This window comes from Mastomys coucha, unplaced genomic scaffold, assembly GCF_008632895.1.
Source record: "Mastomys coucha isolate ucsf_1 unplaced genomic scaffold, UCSF_Mcou_1 pScaffold7, whole genome shotgun sequence".
Classification (NCBI taxonomy): domain Eukaryota; kingdom Metazoa; phylum Chordata; class Mammalia; order Rodentia; family Muridae; genus Mastomys; species Mastomys coucha.
Genome location: NW_022196913.1, coordinates 59,209,277 through 59,229,869, shown reverse-complemented (window position 1 = coordinate 59,229,869; position 20,593 = coordinate 59,209,277). Strand labels below are relative to the sequence as shown.

Sequence of the window (20,593 nt, the reverse complement as noted above, 5' to 3'; positions counted from 1 at the left end):
GTGCACACCTGTGGGACACACTCGCTGTTTCTGCTGGGTGTTCCATACACACTTAACTCTTCAAACTTCTAAGAGGCAACGAGGTCAGCTTCGTGTACAGTTGGGGCAACTAAATTTGGCTGAATCACAAAGCTGATAAGCGCCAGCTGAAACCTGATCCCAAGCACACCGCTCTTCCTACAGCAGCTAGGAAGCTGCTGCTCACCGGGATCCAGTGTGTCTGTGGAAGGTCTGTTTAAGTCACTGAACCCACGTTCCCCAGATTTTCCACGTTGGCTTTTACCTTTCCCTCCACATGGGAAAGCTTCCAGACAGAAAGACCCACAGCTGGTTTTATATATATATATTTTGTTATAAAATGTTTAATGTTAACCTACAATACAATGTAAACCTTTATGAAAAATTTTGAAGTACACTAGATTTCTTCAGGAAATGATTTACTCAGGTGCAGTACAGGTGGGCATCTCTTGTGGATGCATTTTTTTTTTTTTTTGCTGAGTTCTTCAAGAGTCAAAACCTTCCCTCAGACAAACAGAAAAACCGATAGCTGTAAGGTGGAGGTCCCTGCTCAGTGCCAGGCAGCGTCCTCTGACTACGTGCTCTGGGGCGTGATCCGTCTCAGTCGGCTTCTGACAGTCTTCCGTTGGCCTTGGCACCATTAGCAATTTTCATAATAACTGATCAGTTGGAATTCTAGGTTTGTTTCGTTGTTTTGTTTCTAGTTTTAAAAGAAACAGGTATTCTCTTGCCTTCTCTTCTGTGTATCTCATAGTGGAAGCAAACAAGGAGAAAAAACCAAAACCAAAACCTACCTGCTGCAGCCAATTCTGCAGAGGAAGAAAAGACCAGACTGTGATGCAAAACTTCAGCTTACTCAGGCACCTTTGCTTGGTCATCCCCATGGTCATTCAGCTGAGGCCACGTCAGAGGGGATCAAGGGGCAGACTTGATCAAAGGCTTCCTTCCACTGCCCATGACTTGACTTTTGGAACAACTGACAGAATATTTTGGAAGCAATTTAAACAACAACAAATGGTGGCAGGTCTCTTCAAGCTCACAGGTCCTAGGGAGTCACAGACTGAACTGGCCTGAGGGACAAAATGTGAAGTTCACAGCTCACCCAGAGAGAGAAATGGCACCCAGGCAGCAGACCTAGGGACATGGAGAAAATGGAAGTGTTTCACAGCTACTGGAGAGCCTGCAAGGTGGGACACACCTACACGCACACCACAGGAGTAGGGAGCAGGAGGGGAGTTCAAGGCCAGCCTTGGGTTTGTAGAGTTTGGGGCCACTTTGAGCCATCAGTACCCATCTCAAAACTAAAGGAGGAGGCAGGTGAGGAGAGCCAGGCAGGTACTACAGCACAAGCCTCCAGGCCATGAACAGGCTGCCCTCACACTTGTGGCAACGGAGGACCCTATTTTTATTAGTCTGGCATCTAGTATCTTTTTGCAGTTATCAAAAGGCAAAAAGGCATAAAATTAAAGGTACACATTACAGAAAGAGATTAAGAGGGAAAAATCAGCATTTCCCCAAGCAGCTGTGAACACGACACTTCCACAGTCCACGTGCCCATGTGCCAGGCAGACAGACAGGGACCACCATCTGGGAGGGAGGCTCCAAGTGGGCAAGTCCCTCTGCATCGCTGTCCGAAAGACACACTTCATCTGAGAGTCCTCTCAACCCATCACTGGTGCCAGCAGACCTAGCAGCGCTAACATTTCCCAAGGGAGAATTCAGAGTCCTGCACTCGGGCCTAGGGATAGAATCAGGTTTTCCAAATGGCTCCTTCCATCCTTACCATGTCCTAACACTGAAGTAAGTGCTGCACAGGGCATAAGTGCAGGACTTTCACAGAGCCGTGGCTTTAGAGGGCTCTTGGAGGTGACCAACACAAACTGCTATGCTTTCTCTCGACTGGAATGGCCACAGTCTGCCAGTGACCACAGTAACTTCTGAGAGCTGCAGTGTGTCAAGCCTGTGCCAGCCTAGCTAGTCCACACTGGAATACTTGTCAGCACACACCGGCATGTGTTAATACACGGCTCAACCACATACCCACTACCAACAATTCAATCGCAGAGGGACCTCAGGGGAAAGACCCTGTGCCTTACCAGGGCAAGAGGAAGGCTGCAGACTGTCTCTGGTGCCGTGGGCTGTGCTTTCCAACAACGCACATAGGCTCGGAGGCCAATTTCTCTTTCAAAGTTTGTGGTTCAAAAATTATTTTGAGACAGTGTCTCACTCTGTAGACCAGGCTGGCCTGGAATTCAAATCTGCTGCCTCTGCCTCCCAGTGCACTACTATGCCTGCGATGGGTCTATTCTTAAACACCATCATCATACTTGCACTGCAACAGGTCGAGCATCCACAGGTGGAATGGTGGGCCCGGGATGGGACTGGCCAGCCCTCTGGAAAGGCACCAAGCTTGGCAAGTGAGAGCAGCTGGGAAGAGCAGCGTGTGCACCAGAGGGAAGCCAGAGCTGCCAGCCTTTGGTTCAGACCCCTTCACCAGCACCTGGTACAGATGCCAAGGAAAAGCTCTTCTGTGTGTAAAGGTGAGCACACACCCCACACAGAGCCTTCTGTGGGCCACAATCTGAGACCTCCTCTCGTTGTTCCACATGGGATGGATACACAAGCAGCAGAACTGTACCCAACCAAATAACCTCTCTGTGACCTAGAGAGGGACAGTGGCAGAAGGAAGCGCAAATGAGCCCAGGGCACCTTTATTACACCGCCTTGGGCCACAGAGCACAGGGCATTTGGCTCTTTATCAAATCTAAGGAAAAAAAAAATACACCTAAGTCAGCCTCATTCCTTTGGTCATTATCATTACAAAGCAAACAGAAACAAAGTTACTCATAAACTGTAGGCAGTCTGTTCAGGTCTCCCCCCTCTTCCTCCAGAAGCAGAGGATCGGGTCCTCAGGAGCTGCTGCTGGAGCTGCTGGAGGGTTTCATTTGTATTTTCTACAAAAGCAAGAATGACAGCGAAACAGTGGGAATGTGTCCTTCCCCACGCGGGCTGCTGGATGGGCTGGAGGCGCCATCTCTTCACGGTGGGAAGGCGAGTCTGCTGAGCAGGTGTGCTCACTGCTGACCTTGCACACGCACACAGCTTGTGACTCTTGCAGGCAGCATGGTTTCTGATCCGTCCATAGGATGCAGCAGTTTTTTAAAAAAAATATTGTATTATAATAATAATAATATGAATTTATCTCTTGTTCTCTGTTTTTGTTTTTCCATTTCTTTTAGGGATTGGGGCGGGAGAAAGGAGGCAGAAAAGTGTCATTCGTCTGTCAGGTCCTGAACAAAGAGAACTTCTGTGTGGCTGAGTCCCGCCTCCTGCAGTGTGGGGGGGTTGGGCCATTCCTCTGAAGGGACACAGGGTAGTACCCGTCTTGGAAAATTGGCTTCAATCTGAAACTTTTCAGGACTTTCCTTCAAGGAGAATAAGAAGTCATGGATGACCTGTAGGTGCCACAGAGAAAAAGATCGCAGTGAGGAGAGATCCACTGTGAAGTCACATATCCCAACCTTCCCCAGGAAGACGCAAGTAGACAGTAGTCACATCGCAACAGAATTCTACCTCAAGTATTTCTAGTTCCCTGGGAAAATATTGTCGCTCTTTTAAAGAATTCACAAAGAGTATGGTGGGACATGTCTTTAAAAAACAAGTGTAAGAGACTAAGGAACCTCACACCTTCCGAGTACATCAGAGAATATCCTACAAACACTCCAATTAGAGAAAACCCACAGTGGGCAGCCCCAACTATGTCATCAGTGAGCACCACAATTAAATGTGCACAGACCTGTCAGTTCCCCAGTGAGAACTTGAGTCTGTTTAAAGGAGATGGGGGACTGCATGAGCCCAGCACTTTTGGAGACAGAATCAAGTGAGTTTAGGACAGCCAGGGCTGTATCTTAGAAAAAAAGAATTCACATAAACTAGTCCTCTGAATTATGTTTTTTCCCTTTGATAATCTGTCCCTAGGTAAAGCTAAACAATTTAAAAATTTTTACTTATTTGAGGGTCTCACAATGTAGAGCTCACAGTGGTCTTAAGCTCAGAGACCCACCTGCCACCTCCTGCCTCTCCAGTCCTGAGATCAAAGGCATGTACCAGCATGAGGCAATTACAACAAGCAAAGCTAAACAAGGCTTACTCACAAACAACCAGAGTCTCAGAAAAGCTGGAAATGCAGTGTGCAGAATATTTTTCCCTTTGAGTTAATTTTAAGTGGTCTGCCAACCTGGCATCCTCATTACCCCGGAAGACTTAAATAACCTCAAAGTCAGAAAATTTAACTGATACATTACAAAATTTACTACACCTAGCCTTCAATACCACGGAGGTCTCAGGATCCCTCCCCCAAGCCAAAATCCTCACACTCAGCTATAACTCACGCAGTCTCCTGTCTCCTTTAATGGTTTAAAGTACTCACACTAGTGAACTGACAGTACTGTGCACAGTTAATTATTTAATTAGTTGAAGTGGGATCAGGCCTTCTCTACCTGGGACCGTTGTGGGGACGAACTCTGAAACTATGACAGTGTGAGGTTCCTCAGTCTTTTAAACAAACATGTTTGATTTTTTCAGAGATTTATTTATTTAATGTATATGAGTAAGAGGGCACTGGATCCCATTACAGATGGCTGTGAGCCACCATGTGGCTGTTGGGAACTGAACTCAGGACCTCTGGAAGAGCAGTCAGTGCTCTTAACCACTGAGCCATCCCTCCAGCCCACCTGTTTTTTTTTTTTTTTTTTAATTCTTGGAGGCTCCACACTTCCTGTTTTAGCCACTAGGCTATATGCTCTGTCTACTCTAATGTTCAGACTATCTTAGATGGAGTCAAGTGTGGATGGCTAGCTTCTGTGCCTTGTGCACATGTCCCCACCCCTCTAGGAACAAGCTGTCCTAGATTTCTAGCCTAACGCTTTCTTTCTCCTGGTCCAGTCCCAGAAGCAGCCATTTCCAAGGACAGCTCTTTAAGGGTTTCTGTGTAGCTCTGGCTGTCCTGGAACATAGAGATTGCCCTGTCTCTGCCCCTGAGTGCTAAGATGGAAGGCAGCCTGCCACACTCAGTGATTCATTCTCTTCCAACTTTGTACTGTAGCCATCAGGGCTACATATAATAATCCAAAGATTATATGTGAAGGTAGAGTTCACAGGGCAGCACAGGTTTGCAAGAAGACTAAATTGTTTGAACTATGTTACTCTCAGGGCTGTTTAGTCCCAGGCCAGCATGGATTGAACTGTGTGTCTCCTAGAGATGTCACCCTCCCTCCCTTTTCCAGCTGAGCATTTCTTTAACGTTTTATTTATAAGGCCACACAGATGGCTTAGCAGTAAGAGCCTTCAATGCTCTCTCAGGACTAAAATTCAGCTTTCAGCATTGTTGAGCAATTCACAACTGTCAGTAACACACACACAAAGTAAATCTTTACAAATAAAGTGGTTAGGGCTAGAGAGACAGCCCAGTGCTAAGAGCACTAATTGCTCTTCCTGAGGACCTGGGGTGTTCTCAGCACCCACTTGGCAGCTCACAACTGTTTGTAAGCCCTGTTTCTAGGGGCTCTTCTGGAGCCCACAGGCAACACAAGCATGTAGTATACAGACATACACGCAGGCAAAACCCTCATATACACACAAAAAAATTAAAAAGTCTTAAAAAAAAAGGGGCTTGAAAGACAGTTTGGAAGTTAAGAATGCTTGCTGCTCTTGCAGAAAATGTGACTTCGGTTTTTGGCACTCAACTGATAACCCACATGGAACCCACATGCAGGTTACAATTCTCTGTGACTCCAAATCCAGGGGATCCAATACCTTCCGGCCTCCACAGGCTTAAGACACACATGTGGAGTATATATTAACAGGCAGACAAAATACTCATACATGTGAAAGTGCTGGGTAGAGAGGACAGCAAGATCTAAGACCTGAGAACAAATCAACTTAGTACAACAGCAAGCCCCAGATTTTCAAACAAACAAATGAAAAGCCTAAGGGCTCTTGTTGGGTTTCACAGATAGAAACTTTTTCTCTGAGTATTGATTGGGTAGAAACTTCAGGGAACTACACAGAGGAAATGATGAGTGAATCTGTAAGTTAAGATTTATATTGCTGGGTAATGGTGGTGCGTGTCTTTAATCCCAGCACTTGGGAGGCAGAGACAGGCGGATTTCTGAGTTCCAGGCCAGCCTAGTCTACAGAGTGAGTTCCAGGACAGTCAGGACTATACAGAGAAACCATGTCTTGAAAAAACAAAAAACAAAGCAGGGCATGGTAACACATGCTTTTAGTTCCAGCTCCAGAGGCAGAGGCATGTGATCTCTGAGTTCAAGGCCAGCCTGCTTTGCAGAGCAAGTTCCAGGACAGCCAGGGCTACGCAGATAAAGTCATCTTAAACCCCTGCTGCCCCTCAAAGACCTGCATGTACCTGTAGTTAGGGAACAGAGAATCAACATGTGGTGACCTCATACTACACAGCATGTACTCTGGGCAGCAGGTTATGTTATCCAATTAAAAAGTCCAGGGGAGCCAGGCGGTGGTGGCGCACGCCCTTAATCCCAGCACTTGGGAGGCAGAGGCAGGTGGATTTCTGAGTTTGAGGCCAGCCTGGTCTACAGAGTGAGTTCCAGGACAGCCGGGGCTACAGAGAAAACCTGTCTCGAAAAACCAAAAAAAAAAAAAAAAAAAAGAAAAAAGTCCTGGGGAGGGTTGGAGAGTTGCTCAGTGGTTAAGAGCACTAACTGCTCTTCCAGAGGTCCTGAGTTCAGTTCCCAGCAACCACATGGTAGCTCACAACCATCTATAATGGGATCTGATGCCCTCTTCTGGTGTGTCTGAAGAAAGTGATAGTGTACTCTTATGCATAAAATAAATAAATAAATATTTTTTAAAAAAGGAGTCTAGGGGAGCTGGGCAGTGGGGGCACACGCCTTTAATCCCAGCACTTGGGAGGCAGAGGCAGGCAGATTTCTGAGTTTGAGGCCAGCCTGGTCTACAGAGTGAGTTCCAGGACAGCCAGGGATATACAGAGAAACTTTGTCTCGAAAAAACCAAAAAAGTCCAGGGTAGAGATGGCTCAGTGATTAAAAAACTGGCTGCTCTTCCTAAATTCTTGAGTTCAATCCCCAGCACCCACCTGGTGGCTCCTACACACCTATGACGGTAGTCTCACTTACCTCTCACAGAATGTGATGCCCTCCTCTGGTGTGCAGACATACATGTAGACAAAACATACACACATAAAATACTAAAATCTTTTTTTTTTTTTTTTTTGAGACAGGGTTTCTCTGTATAGCCCTGGCTGTCCTGGAACTCACTCTGGAGACCAGGCTAGCTTCGATCTCAGAAATCCACCTGCCTCTGCCTCCCAAGTGCTGGGATTAAAGGCGTGCACCACCACTGCCTGGCTATAAATATAAAAATCTTAATTAAAAAAAAAAAAACTAAAAATAAATTAAAAAACCTAGGACTGGAGATATAGCTTAATAGGAGATCCTGAATTCCATCCCCAACACTGGAAATTAAAATCCAAAAAAACTGATGTGAGCACTGCTCCCACTGTGAACACACAGAGCCATCTGCTTCATTCCCATGCCACACCTTCTCTTCATTCAGTGCTAGGTCTCCGTGTCTTACCTTGTATGCTGCCTGCACACGGTGTAGTTCAGAACATGGTTAAAGGGGTGGGCAGGAGCCCTTCAAGAGGGCTCAGCATGGAAAGGTCCTCTCTGTCCAGCCTAAAGGTTCCATCCTGGGCCCACCCAGAGGATCTGCCCTCCGCACGCATGCACGCACGCACGCACGCACGCACGCACGCACAAACACCCCTACGACCCAAATCACAGCACATGTGGCTTAGGTGATCCTTACTGTTAGAGACTGTGAGAAATGGAATCGTCTCTCTACTCTGGAATCATTGGGTAACTTGAAAATGATCTTGACGCTTTCAGGGTCATCAGGGGAGGGCTCAGGGGGCAGGCATTCCAGCTTTCTCTCCTTTTCCTCCTGCAAGTTCTAGAGAGACACAAAGCAAAGCTAAGGATGGGCTCAAGCATGGGTACAAAACCCCAGAATATAAAGGCCATGAATGTTTACTGAAAATTCATGAACAATCACTGAAGAGAAGCCCTGAGGGCCAGCACAATAGCTCAGCAGGGGATGGTGTGTGGGCCCTGAAGGTACAAGCTAAAGACAGCCTGAGCTCCGTCCTCAGAAACCATGGTAAGGGTGGAACAGAGAAATGACCCTCTAAAGCTGTCTTCTGACCATCACAGAGCACTGTGGCACGTGTGGGCCAATGCTCTCACATCACATACACATATAGTGGATAAATAAACTCTCCTTTATTCACTGGTGAAGGCAGGGTCGCATTATATAGCCCTAGCTGGCCTAAAACTTGCTATGTAGATCAGGTTGCCCTCAAACTGACAAATTCGCCTCAATCCTGCCTCTGCATTCTGAGTGATAGGATTAAAGGCCTGCACCACTACATCTGGCTGGACAAAAATTTAAAAACAGTAAGCCCTCAAAAAAACCCAAACTCTCTTGGTAAGAAGGAACAAGTGTACTGCGTCGCATGTGCTGTTGCTATGTGCAGGCACTGAGTACTGGGAAAAGCGTGCGTCCTGGCCGTAAGCAGGAGCCGCAGGAGAGACAAGAACGGCTGCGTGGCTCACCTGTCTCCTCCGCTCCTCCGCCAGCTTCTGCTGCTGCACCTCCTCCTCCTTGCGGCGCTTCCGCTCTCTCTCCTCCCTCTTCTTCCTCTCTTTCTCCTGGTCTGCCCTGAGAGATGCCAGGTAGGCTTCGTCCTGTTGTTGTCTCAGCACCTGGGTTTGGTTCCTTTCTTCCCTGTACACAGATGGAAAGCTTAAACAAAACACTAATCCACGAAACTGTTCTGGCCTGTCTTCCTCCTGCTGCTCACTCCCTCCTCTCTAGGGTAGAACCCAAGGCGGACTACATGCTAGGCAAGAGCATCTCCTGACTGCGTTTTTCCCACTTCCCTGGTCTTGAGACCCTCCTGCTCCAGCCCTTCAAGTACGAGATTAGAGAAATGTCCACTGTGCCCAGCTCCTGGCTTCTATTTTATTAAACAATCTATTTCTTTCTTTCTTTTTTATTTTTTTATTTTTTGGTTTTTCGAGACAGGGTTTCTCTGTGTAGCCCTGGCTGTCCTGGAACTCACTCTGTAGACCAGGCTGGCCTCGAACTCAGAAATCTACCTACCTCTGCCTCCCAAGCACTGGGATTAAAGGAATGCGCCATCACTGCCTGGTGGGCATTTTCTTAATTAGTAATTGATGTGGAAGGGCCCAGCTCATTGTGGGTGGGGACATTCCTGGCCTGGTGATCTTGGGTTCTATAAGAAAGCAGGCTGGACAAGCCAGTAGGCAGCACCCCCATGGCCTCTGCATCAGCCCCTGCCTTTCCGGTCTTGTCCTGACTGCCTTGGAAGATTAACTGTGATACAGAGCTGTAGCAAAATAACCCTTTCCTCCCCAACTTGCTTTTCGTCATGGTGTCTTCTCACAGCAATAGACACCTGACTAGGACATAGGGACTTATATATCTCAGCGGTCGACTAGGACACAGGGCCTTATATATCTCAGGGTCATGGTGTCTTCTCACAGCAATGGACACCTGACTTATATGTCTCAGCGGTCTTGGAACTATGTGTTCAAGGATGGCCTTGAACCTCTGATCCCTTTCCTAAGTGCTAGGAACACTGTACTTTCTCTTCTACTGAAGCTCTGGAAGCAGGGTAGACTGCTGAGCCACCGTAGAAATGCTGAGCCACGAAGGTATTTCTAAAGCAGAGCAGAGCAAACTCATGTGGAATTTGGGATCAAAATCTGGGTGTGACTTTGTAGCAAGAGCTGCTGCCCACTGAGCTATCCTATCTCCTGGCTCTCCACTGTCTGACAGTCTCATGCACTGAGATAATGAACTTGAGTCATTTTCAACTCCAGTCCCGTTTCATCTCCTTCTTCTCCTCCTGACCCCATCCGGAGAGAGGGTAGTTGGGAGTTATTCACAGAAACATGACAATTACTCCCCACAATAACCATTGGTGGCCAACAGTCCCTCAGGGAGGGTGGGGCCCGTGAGTGCAGTGACTAGGAGCCACATCTTTTTGTCTGCTCCTCCTCCCTGCCACCCGAGCCTGGAGGAAGGACCACAGCACTCCAGCACATCCATTCTCCATGCTCTGGTCAGTTAGACGCTTCGGCGTATTTCCTTATTTACTTATTTGTACTGAGGAAGAAGCCAGCACGCCACAGCAAAGGTGGAGGTCAGAGGACGCCTTGTGGGAGTCAGTACTCTCCTTCCATCATGAGGATCCTGAAGACTCAGGCTTGAAAATGAGTGCAATCTTGCTGGCCCTCATTTTTTTTTTTAATTTATTTATTATTATACATAAGTACACTGTAGCTGTCTTCAGACACACCAGAAGAGGGCGTCAGATCTCATTACAGATGGTTGTGAGCCACCATGTGGTTGCTGGGATTTGAACTCAAGACCTTTGGAAGAGCAGCCAGTGTTCTCAACTGCTGAGCCATCTCTCCAGCTTACCCTCAATTGTTTTTTAAAAAAATTTTATTCTTATTTTTAAAATGTGTGCATGTATGTGTGTGTGGGGGGGGGATGAGTGAGAATATATATATACACAGGTGCCCATGAAGGAGTTGGATCTTCCAGAGCCAGAATTATGAACTGCTCACCTTTAGTGCTGGGAATTGAATTGGGATCCTTTGGATCTTAAATGCTGAGCCATCTCTTCAGCCCCTCCACTTTATTTTTTAAGACAGGGTTTCTATGAGCCTGAAGCTCGTTCACCGGTTAGACTGACTGACCAGTAAAGCTCGAGGATCCCCTTGTTGCTACTCTGCTCATCGTAGCAGCTGGTCCTAGCTTTGTATGTGTGTGCTACAGATCTAAGCTTAGGTCCTAGCTTGCAAAGAGAGCCCCTTATGGACACCCATCTCCTCATTACCTTGGAGTGGCTGTTTATGTGTGTATCATACTCATGCAATCAAATCTGGATTAGATCCCAGAAGGACAGAACTAAAATAACTTCCTGAGAGTTGAAACAATTGAAGCCAAGTGCTTTCCAAGTTTGCTAAACTGCTTGAGTCCGTCCGTCAGAGTACAAGCTGTGGGAGCCTTAACCTGTGGCTCTAAAAACACATGTAAAACAGTGCAGGGGGCACCCGGCATCCAACGTGGGAAAGGTGAAGGCCACAGTCTTGGGCTTGAACTCCCTTCCAGTGGAATCTGACACTGCCTCAGGGGCAGAGGGTCAGAACAGAACTGATAAAGGAGACACCTAGCTATTGTCCACTGCTACACAACTATCTTGCTTGGTGTGTAGAAAAAAACACCTACACATCTGATGCCAAAAGGGATCTGGGTTGAGTATGACAAGGTAAATGGGCCCTTTGTCTGTTTTCTATTATTATCTTCAGAGTAAGCAGAGAGAGGCGTGCACAAGTGTCTACAAAACCAGAAGCACCCCAGAATTATAAATGCTTTTCAATTTCTTCTTTGACTTTCTCATTTCAACTTTTCTACAACTACTGTACATAATTCATGTAATGGGGGAAATGTTATAATCAGTCCACCTTTTTTGCATTAAGTTCTGCCTATGATGTTTAGCATTCTAAACTATCTTCAGCATGAAGCAAAGGCTTTTCAAGTGTCCAAGACAAGGGAAAGAAGTCTGCAGAGCCCCCAGTCGCCTGGTCTTCCAAGCACACCATCTGTCTAGTACCTCTCTAGGCGCTCTGACACCAGGTAAGTCTGGTTTGCATCCATGATGAATGTCAGCTGGTTGATGAGGTCATCAGGTTGAATGAGGCCTTCTAGCCTTCCCACCACAGTCATTCGCCGATCCTTCAACATAATCATAGCCAGGAATGGATAGGTGTTCTCTCGTAAGGCCTGGGAGACTGACACGAAGACCCAAGAGATCAAGTGTAAGACTTGGGATGAAACAGATCAATCCTCAGACTTTGCATACTAACAAGTGCTTTAATCTTGGCTGGAAGAAAGGAAGGTGTGTTTTTCTACTGCTTCCTTTTCTAAATAAGTAACTGATGGAAATACTTGTAAAGATCTATTTCTGTCTTACGTGTATCAGTGCTGTCTCCATGTATGCATGTGCATCACATGCAAACATGGTGAGATCTACTTCTGTCTTATGTGTATCAGTGCTGTCTCCATGTATGCCTGTTCATCACATGCATGCATGGTGAGATCTACTCCTGTCTTATGTGTATCAGTGCTGTCTCCATGTACACCTGTTCATCACATGCATGCATGGCGCCTGTGAAGGCTGGAGGAGGGGCTCAGATTCCCTGGAACCTGAGTTATAGACAGTTGTGAGCTACCATGTGGGTCTTCTGGAAAAGCAGCCCATGCTCTTAGTTACTGAGCCATTTCTCCAGCCCCTCTACTGTTTTCCTTCTCTCTACAGATGTGTGCAGAGCTCAGAAGACAGCTTTCTGGAGTTGGTTTTCTCCTTCCACCATGTTGGATAACCCAACTCAGACTGCCATCTCATCAGCCCGGCCTGGTCTCTTCATTTTTTCTGTCACATGTATATGTTCCTTAAGTGAGGTAAGTGCTTGGACTAGGGCAAGGCTTCTTGGTAAGTTGTTCTCATGCTGGAAAGGTCACGAGGTTCTAGGATAATGTCTACTAAATGGAAGTAGAAGGCACTACAAAGAACCATGTTACCCTTAAGTATAGTTTCTCCAAATGTGAAGAGTCAAAGCCACCAGGAGACAGGGCTGCAGTTCTCAGCTGCATGCTGGTGGCCGTGGATTTACAGCACATATGCTCCCCATCTTTTCCTCCTCATCTAATTCTTTCCTCCCCTCATTTCCTTATTCCCTTAACAAGGATAGCTTTCACAGGGCGTGGTGGCGCACGCCTTTAATCCCAGCACTTGGGAGGCAGAGGCAGGTGGATTTCTGAGTTCGAGGCCAGCCTGGTCTACAGAGTGAGTTCCAGGGCAGCCAAGGCTATACACAGAAAAACCCTGTCTCAAAAAACCAACCAACCAACCAACCAAACAAACAAAACAACAACAACAAAACCTAGGGAGCAGGAGAAACAGCTACAGCACTTAGCTCTGGACACCAGGCAATGCTGCCCAGGGGTTAGCACACACAGAGGCTGCTGGACAAAGAAGCTACAGAATGTCTGTATCCTTGCCACTGGCTATCTTTGTATCTTCTGATGATTTCTGAAAACACTGAGCTCTAAGAGCTGCTGCCAGAAAGACTGAACTCCCTGCATCGGCTCTCAGCACTACGGCTCTCAAGGGCAGACTCATTACCCAGAGTTCTGCTAAAAGCCTGGACAGAGAAGATGAATGTCTAGCAAAAGTCTGTTAAAATTAGAAGTGAGCTGCTGGGCAGGACTGATTTAAAATGAGTCTCTGGCAATGGTTAGCTGTAAAGAATGAGCCTTAAACTCTGTCTGCCCTGACCAAACTCCAAACATATGCTAACCGTATGCTCTTGAATCTCAAAAAAAATAGTACAAGTTCTCAGATTGTATGCTAACTAAATTAAATGATATAACTAAAAACTGCATTAGCATCATGTCCATCACAGAACTACCACCCGAGAAAGGCAATAGCGTGTTTTTCCAGACTTCCCCAAGAACACTCTGACCTTCTCAATGAGGCAGAGGAACACAACTTACCCCTGTACCCCTCAGGTTTGTTTGTAGAACAAGCCCAAAAAAGCATCCTGCTGTTTATCAGCGAGATGACCTCAGGTGCGCAGAGAGCATTGCTGTGGAACAAGAGAAAAGAGTGTGAGAGCAACTTAACAAATATAAACCATCAGCAAAAAAGTCAAAAAATGACTCATCTACTTACCGGCAGAACTCATCAGAGTCCTGGTGGTCATCTCCATGAAGGTAAACCAAAAGAAATCGAAGCTCCCGCTTGGCATCATTAAGTGCCTTCGAGAAACAAAAGATCAAAGCTTACTATTAAGGTCCTGAACTACTGTTTAGGATAAGGGTCCAGATAAATGTTATCATTAATCAACATTAGCAACTAGAAAGAGGGGAGGGAAGTGGGATTGAAAGGGAGGTGAGAACCTAAGCACTTCTCAGCTTCTACCTTTACATCCACCCCTGGCATCTTTCTCCTTATACAGCCCAAGCCAACAGCTTTAATGAAAAGTCTTTCATGCTGTTAGAATTTACGCTGCATCAGGCACATGAGGATATAAGAAGTGACATAAATAACTCCTGACAGTCACAGAAAGTCAGCTGTTCTCGTGGTTTAAAGGTAAAACAGGACACTGTGACTATATAAAAGCAATTTTACAGCTTCAAAATTCTTGCTAATAAAAAACTAGCTGCAAAGATTGAGTTGGATCCAGCAAGAACACAAGCAAGCAGGAAGGACCAGGGCTCCCAAAGGTATGCTAAAGAACATAGGGTTCAGAAAATCTTCTGAGACAAACCAAGTGTCCACAAATCTCGTCACAGGGCTCAGAAGATCTTCTGAGACAACACAAGTGTCCACCAATCTCATCACATGTGAATGGTATACTCCTAACTAACTGCCTGTAATTTCCTGCGTGGCTAAGTCTTCCCTCAAGATCATACCAAGAACTGCTGTCTCCCCCATCCCTGCTATTTGCACCTCAAATAGGGTGTCTAACTGTGTACAGCAGGTATGTAATGTTTGTTGAGTGGGGAGCAGCAGCCAGCATGAAGATCAACTGAGAAAAAACAGATGGGTAAAAGCAGAAGCAAGAGTAAGCTGCCCCCTCTCCGGATAAGGATCAGGAATTCCAGATACTCCACAACCGAGCCGCCTTTTAACACATTTGTGCTGCTCTTTATTGTTCTCTGACAAACTATATATGCCTAAAGTCCAGTTTTCTCCCTGAAAGGAGAAAATGAAAGGTCTTTGTGGCTCAGTTGGAATCAAATGAGCTGCCTTGAGCCTATTGTCTAAATCCTACTCAGAGACTGAATTTGAAGGTGTGTAGTCTGATAACACAGCAAAGACATGAACACAAATCATGTAAGGAGGAATGTAAGATTGCTATAAATTTAAAAACAGAAGGATGGAAAACAAAACGGAAGGTCAGTACTTTAGAGAGCAAGGTAGGGTGAGACAGGGAAGAAATGGAGCGATCAGGAGGACAGCATGAGCTGGTACGAAGGACTGGCAAGGCACCCATTAGCTAACGATGTTAAAAAGACATTCCTGGTGGGAGGACAGCAACAGCAGGCACTAAGGTGGGGCAGTGTTCGGGGAAGGGTGCAGTGGGAACCTAGGGAATGAGGAAACAAGCTATGCAGAAAGGACACCACAAGAATGGGGCTAGACTAGGAGGCTAGAGAAAAGGCTTGGTCCTGCCTCTGTTTACATGTCTCTAACCAATGAAGAACTAGCTAAGTCTTTTGTGAGTGTAAGAGCAACATGATCACAGCTGAACTACACTTTCCTTCGAGGACAGAATCAGATTGGTAAGTTGGCATCTATTTGATTTGTGGCACTGACCTGGCTGTACGTTCCCTGGTAGAAGACAGGGTGTGCCCTCCCATATTTCTCTTCAAAAGAGTGCATAAATGAAACAATGTCCCCAACAGGGTCAGTGACCCGGCTGCGAGGGTCAGGCCGTATAAAACGAAGAGCAAACCTGGGGAGGAAGGAATAAATATCACATGAATTGGCTTACTGTAGCGCATATGGAGTGGGCCAGTTTGTACAGAATTTTCTAACAGAGCCAGAGGGTGGTAGCAGAGGAAGTGAGTGGTCAGGGAGTGGCCATTAACTCTCAAGGTTCAGCCAGGCTCGAAAGCCACAGCTGCCAAGTGTCCGCTCTCTGCTCAAGAAGTCTGCACGCCACTAGGACAACATTCCAGTGCTGGCCTGACCAAGGAAGATCCAAATCCCAGACACTGTCTAACAAGGCAGCCACTAACTATTCTTGGCTGTTTTAAATGCATTAAATGAAATACAATTACAACCCAGTGCCTCAGTCACACCTGCCAAGTCTCAAGTGCTAAACAGACATATGTGGTCAGTGATTTGCACACCAAGTAATGCAGACAAAGAATGTGTCTTAAATAAAAGGAAAGAAAGAGAGAAAAAGCCCAATGACAAGCAAGCTGTAGAATAGGCCCCTTTCTGCATCTCCCACTTGCAGCTGCCTCTCCTTCATGTTCTTCTGGGATTCTCATTTTTCAGCTCAGACTCTCAAGTTATCAATAGGGACTTCAAATCTGAACTTAGTCACAATTTATTTGTTCTTCAAAGGGGGCATGTAAATTTGCTTGATGTGTTTACACTGATGGCATCCACGGAAGGAGTCATAAAACTGACCCAGATGTGGGATGCTGGTGGCTACTTTAGATCTAAGGATGCAGTGTCTCTCGGGTCCATACATTATCCCCAAAGAGCCTATGCTGCCATACTGTATCACACCCTTTCTTTACGCTGTGGTCTCCAAGCATGGTTAGGGGCAAAGGAGGCTGTGCTACATTTCACATTAAGTTGCCTAAATGACAACAGTGCATTACAATTAGTAAAACATGCCATGCACATTTTCCCAAGGAAAGCAAACAATATTTACTTGAATTTTTAGTACAGAAAAAGGTGAGTAAACTCTGACAACTTTCTTCACGAATTCTTAAGCCTAGTCCTTTTCCCCCTTCCCTTTTAAAAAGTTTTTTGAGACAGGGTTTCTCTGTGTAGCCCTGGGCTGTCCTGGAACTCTCTCTGTAGACCAGGCTAGCCTCAAACTCACAGAGATCCACCTGCCTCTGCCTCCCCGGTGCTGGGATTAAAGGTGTGTGCCATGATGCCTATTAGTTTGAGGCCAGCCTGGTTTACAGATCGAACTGCAGTTACAGCAAGGGCAACACAAGAGAAACTGTGTCTCAAGAAACCGAACCTAACAAACAAATTTCCCATGAGTATTTTTCCTGAGTCATCTAACCAAATTCATCAATATGAACAATCCAAGAAAATTAAAGACATAAAATATGAGTAGCTCTGTATATAGGGAAGGCTGTGTACTTCAACTAATTTCTCTGAAAAGATCATTTAACGGCTCTCTAAGTATCCAAATTTTAGGACCAGCAAAGGCTTGAAGTCCACTGTTTCTCACTACAATGTATCTTACAGCCAACATGGTCTAGCCATACATGCCAACTCAGTTTTCATTGTGATTTTCAAAAATTTTATGGTTCCACATGCCCATTTCTGAATAAAACAGAAATGGAAAAACTACAAATCAGGTAGACATTAGGAAGTTTGCAATGGTCAGGTGGTGGTGGTGCACACTTCTAATCCCAGCACTGGAGAGGCAAGGCAAGTGGTCCTGAGTTTGAGGCCAGCCTAGTCCACAGAGTGAGTTCCAGGACAGTCAGAGCTACACAGAGAAAAAAAATAAAGAAAACAACAACAAAACCCCCTATGAACCAAATAACAAACCAAAATCAAAGCAAAACAACACATTTTGCTACAGCAAGAACGCCACTGAGCAGGAGATCAGGGAGCAGCTGTCACCGAATCCCGGATTCCAGCATCTGAACCTGGGAGCGGGTGGGAGCGGGCACTCTGTGCATGCTATATTGCTGGCTCACTGCTGGCCTGGACATCATGCACACCCACTCACACTCTCCCCACCCCGTTCAAACTCAAACTCCTCTTGCCTCATTCTCAAGTGGACTAAAGACTGATGTTACCACACCCAGCCTCCAATAGACATTTCAGCTTTTAGCAAAGCCCGGGCAGGCATTGCTCTAGACCATAGTCTGTGCTAAGCCTGATCCGCCAGCAAGTCAGGTTATACTCCACATTTCCTAGCTCTGGACACTGCAGCTTGCAAAGCAAGTTATCTGAATGGTACACAAACAAAGCTAGATGGTGAAGGTATGAAACAAGTGGGTGTACTGCGGAAGGGATCCAGTGTTGGTAACCTAAGCATCGCCAGGGCAGAGGGAAATGTACACAACACAGCCTAGTAAGATGCCAATATCTATAGCTAGTCTTGGAGCAAGTCTTGGCATATAGTCTTGAGTATAGTCTTGGAGCAAGAAAATACTGGGATTGTGGATGGTCAGGGGAGAAGTGGTTTGGGGCAAAAGTTCCTGGAGTATGAAGTCAGAAGACAGACAAGGTGGTTAGAGAGGAAAGGGTGTGGGGATTCCCTTGGGAATGTAGCAGTGACAAACATGGTGGGGGGAGGGGAAGAGCAATAAATAAACACAGGCAGATCTGTGTGGTTCTGGTTCTTACACACAACAGCCAGGACCAATGTGAAGCCAATCATAACACCTTCCACTAGGCAACAATTTACAACATTTTTTGCTATAGTAAAAGAAAAGTGCAGGAAGAGTAATTTGGCAAGTAAGCTAGTCAGAAATGATTGAGTGTCAAGCTTGCTCTAAGCTAAGCTTCAGCCTCAAAGCCTACGCTGTTAGGAGCATATAAACACAGAGGTACATACCTAAATATATCAAGTATCGTGTAATAGGTAAACCGGAATGGAAGCATTATCAAGTAATAACCCCATCCAAGCAGGCCCTGGAATTCCAAAAACAAAGTTAGAGACCCCAGTCACTCAATGTTCAAGACTTGCAGAAAATCCACTTCAATTTCCATGCCCCCACCCCTCTATGGTCATTCCTCTATTTCCAATGCTCTTCCTACAGTCTCATCGTTAAATGCTACTGCTCTGGTATCTAACATTTCATCTAAGACTATTGTTTTTCACAGAATTTTTCTTTTCTTTTTTTTCTTTCTTTCTTTTTTTTGAGACGGGGTTTCTCCTTGTAGCCCTGGCTGTCCTAGAACTCACTCTGTAGACCAGGCTGGTTTCGAACTCAGAAATCCGCCTGCCTCTGCCTCTCAAGTGCTGGGATTAAAGGCATGCGCCACCACCGCCCAGCTTTTTCACAGAATTTTTGCTTTAAATCTTCTTAACATTCTCAAGCAACTACTTAGATTCATGGTCAACGATTTCCCTACATAACAAATATTCATTCTTTCTGTCTTATATTTAGACTCAATATATAGCCATAGAAATAGCAAGAGAGATAACTACTATTGCCTTGGACACTTGTATACAACCACAAGACTACTACCACAAGGACATCCTCATATATCTACTAACCTGTTATAGCACAAATCAAGTTATCTTATTGCTCTTACATACAAACAGCTCCATGTCAGACTGTGTCACATGTCCTAGATGGTCACTGCAGTGAGCTCTAAGACTAAATGGGGATCAGGGCCTCAAGCACAAATCGAGTCAGTGGAAGCTGAAGAGACACGGGACCCAGGAAATTACTCCCTGAGTTGTATACTACTCTAGGAATCTGGTTTGTTTAGTTAGTTGTTTTTGTTTGTTTGTTTTTCCTTTTGTTTTTTAGACAGGGTCTCCCTCTGTAGTCCTGGCTGTTCCAGAACTCACTCAGCGTAGCTGGCTGGCCCACCTCAGGCAGCTAATGTTTCAAGTTCAGGCGGGTACTTTTACTTGGCCAATCTGTACTCAACTACTTTAGTCTTTCTTCCATTACTTATAGCTTTGTTTCCGTTACCCTCAGTCAACTGGGGTCTGAAAATATTAAATGGAATATTCAAACACTAAACAATTCCTAAGGTTTTTGGTTTGGTTTGGTTTGGTTTGGTTTTTCAAGACAGGGTTTCTCTGTGTAGCCCTGGCTGTCTTGGAACTCACTCTGTAGACCAGGCTGGCCTTGAACTCAGAAATCCGCCTGCCTCTGCCTCCCAGGTGCTGGGAATTAAAGGCATGCGCCACCACTGCCCAGCTAATTCCGAAATTTTAAACTGCAAATTGAGTAGTGTGATAGTGTGCCATGCTGTTCAGTCCCACTCAGGATGACTCTTCATTCATCCAGTCTTCTACACGGGCCAGTTGCCTACCCATCGCTTAGTAGCCATCCTGGTTAGCAGATATCTCAGGGGATTGCTTGTGTTCAAGTAATCCTTATTTTACTTAAAAAAATGGACCCTGCCAGGCATGATGGTGCACACTTGAAATGCCTGCAGTGGAGAGGCAGAGGTAGGTGGATCTCTGTGAGTTGGAGGCAGCCTACACAACAAGTCCAAGAGTAGGTAAGGCTACATAGTGAGAGCTATGTCAAAACAATAAAACAGTCCGAAGTGTCAGCCCTACAACGTGACAAAGGGAAGCCACGAAGTGATCCCGTCAAGAAGGGCAAGGACAGGTAACAACAATCTTTTGGTCCTAATTGTGAAGGAAGAGAAGTCTGTGCTAGCTTTGCTGTGGCATCTTAAATAGCAAAAGTGACAGCAGATGCTTTAGGGAAACATTAAAAGCACTAAATAATAAGGCTTAGTAGTACTGGGGACTCAGGGAATCTACTGAAGACCTTGCCAAGTGTATCCTCTATAGAAACTAGTGTGTAATCAAGTCTCACATTTATCTGGGTGCCAGCTGCACTATGTTGCCCAGGCTGGCCTCAAACTTGTGATCCTCTTGCCTCAGCACTCTTTTTTGTTTGTTTTTAATTTAATTTTATGTGTATGGGTGTGTTATCAGCA

General features: G+C 45.8%; 1 protein-coding gene across 4 annotated transcripts in view; it reads right to left on the bottom strand.

Moving 5' to 3' along the window:
• Positions 1-328: 328 nt before the first annotated feature.
• Positions 329-20,593, bottom strand: part of Faf2 (Fas associated factor family member 2) — a 40,546-nt gene continuing 20,281 nt past the window's right edge. For 3 of the 4 annotated variants that reach the window (XM_031358271.1, XM_031358272.1, XM_031358273.1), the window contains 8 exons: positions 18,513-18,589; positions 15,557-15,695; positions 13,907-13,992; positions 13,729-13,820; positions 11,786-11,963; positions 8,691-8,862; positions 7,885-8,028; positions 329-3,473 (listed from right to left, as the gene is read on the bottom strand). In XM_031358271.1, coding sequence (XP_031214131.1) covers positions 3,291-3,473; positions 7,885-8,028; positions 8,691-8,862; positions 11,786-11,963; positions 13,729-13,820; positions 13,907-13,992; positions 15,557-15,695; positions 18,513-18,589 — 1,071 coding nt within the window. In that variant the 3' untranslated portion in view covers positions 329-3,290. The remainder of the gene's footprint in view (positions 3,474-7,884; positions 8,029-8,690; positions 8,863-11,785; positions 11,964-13,728; positions 13,821-13,906; positions 13,993-15,556; positions 15,696-18,512; positions 18,590-20,593) is intronic. The other variant, XM_031358274.1, reaches the window with a different exon arrangement.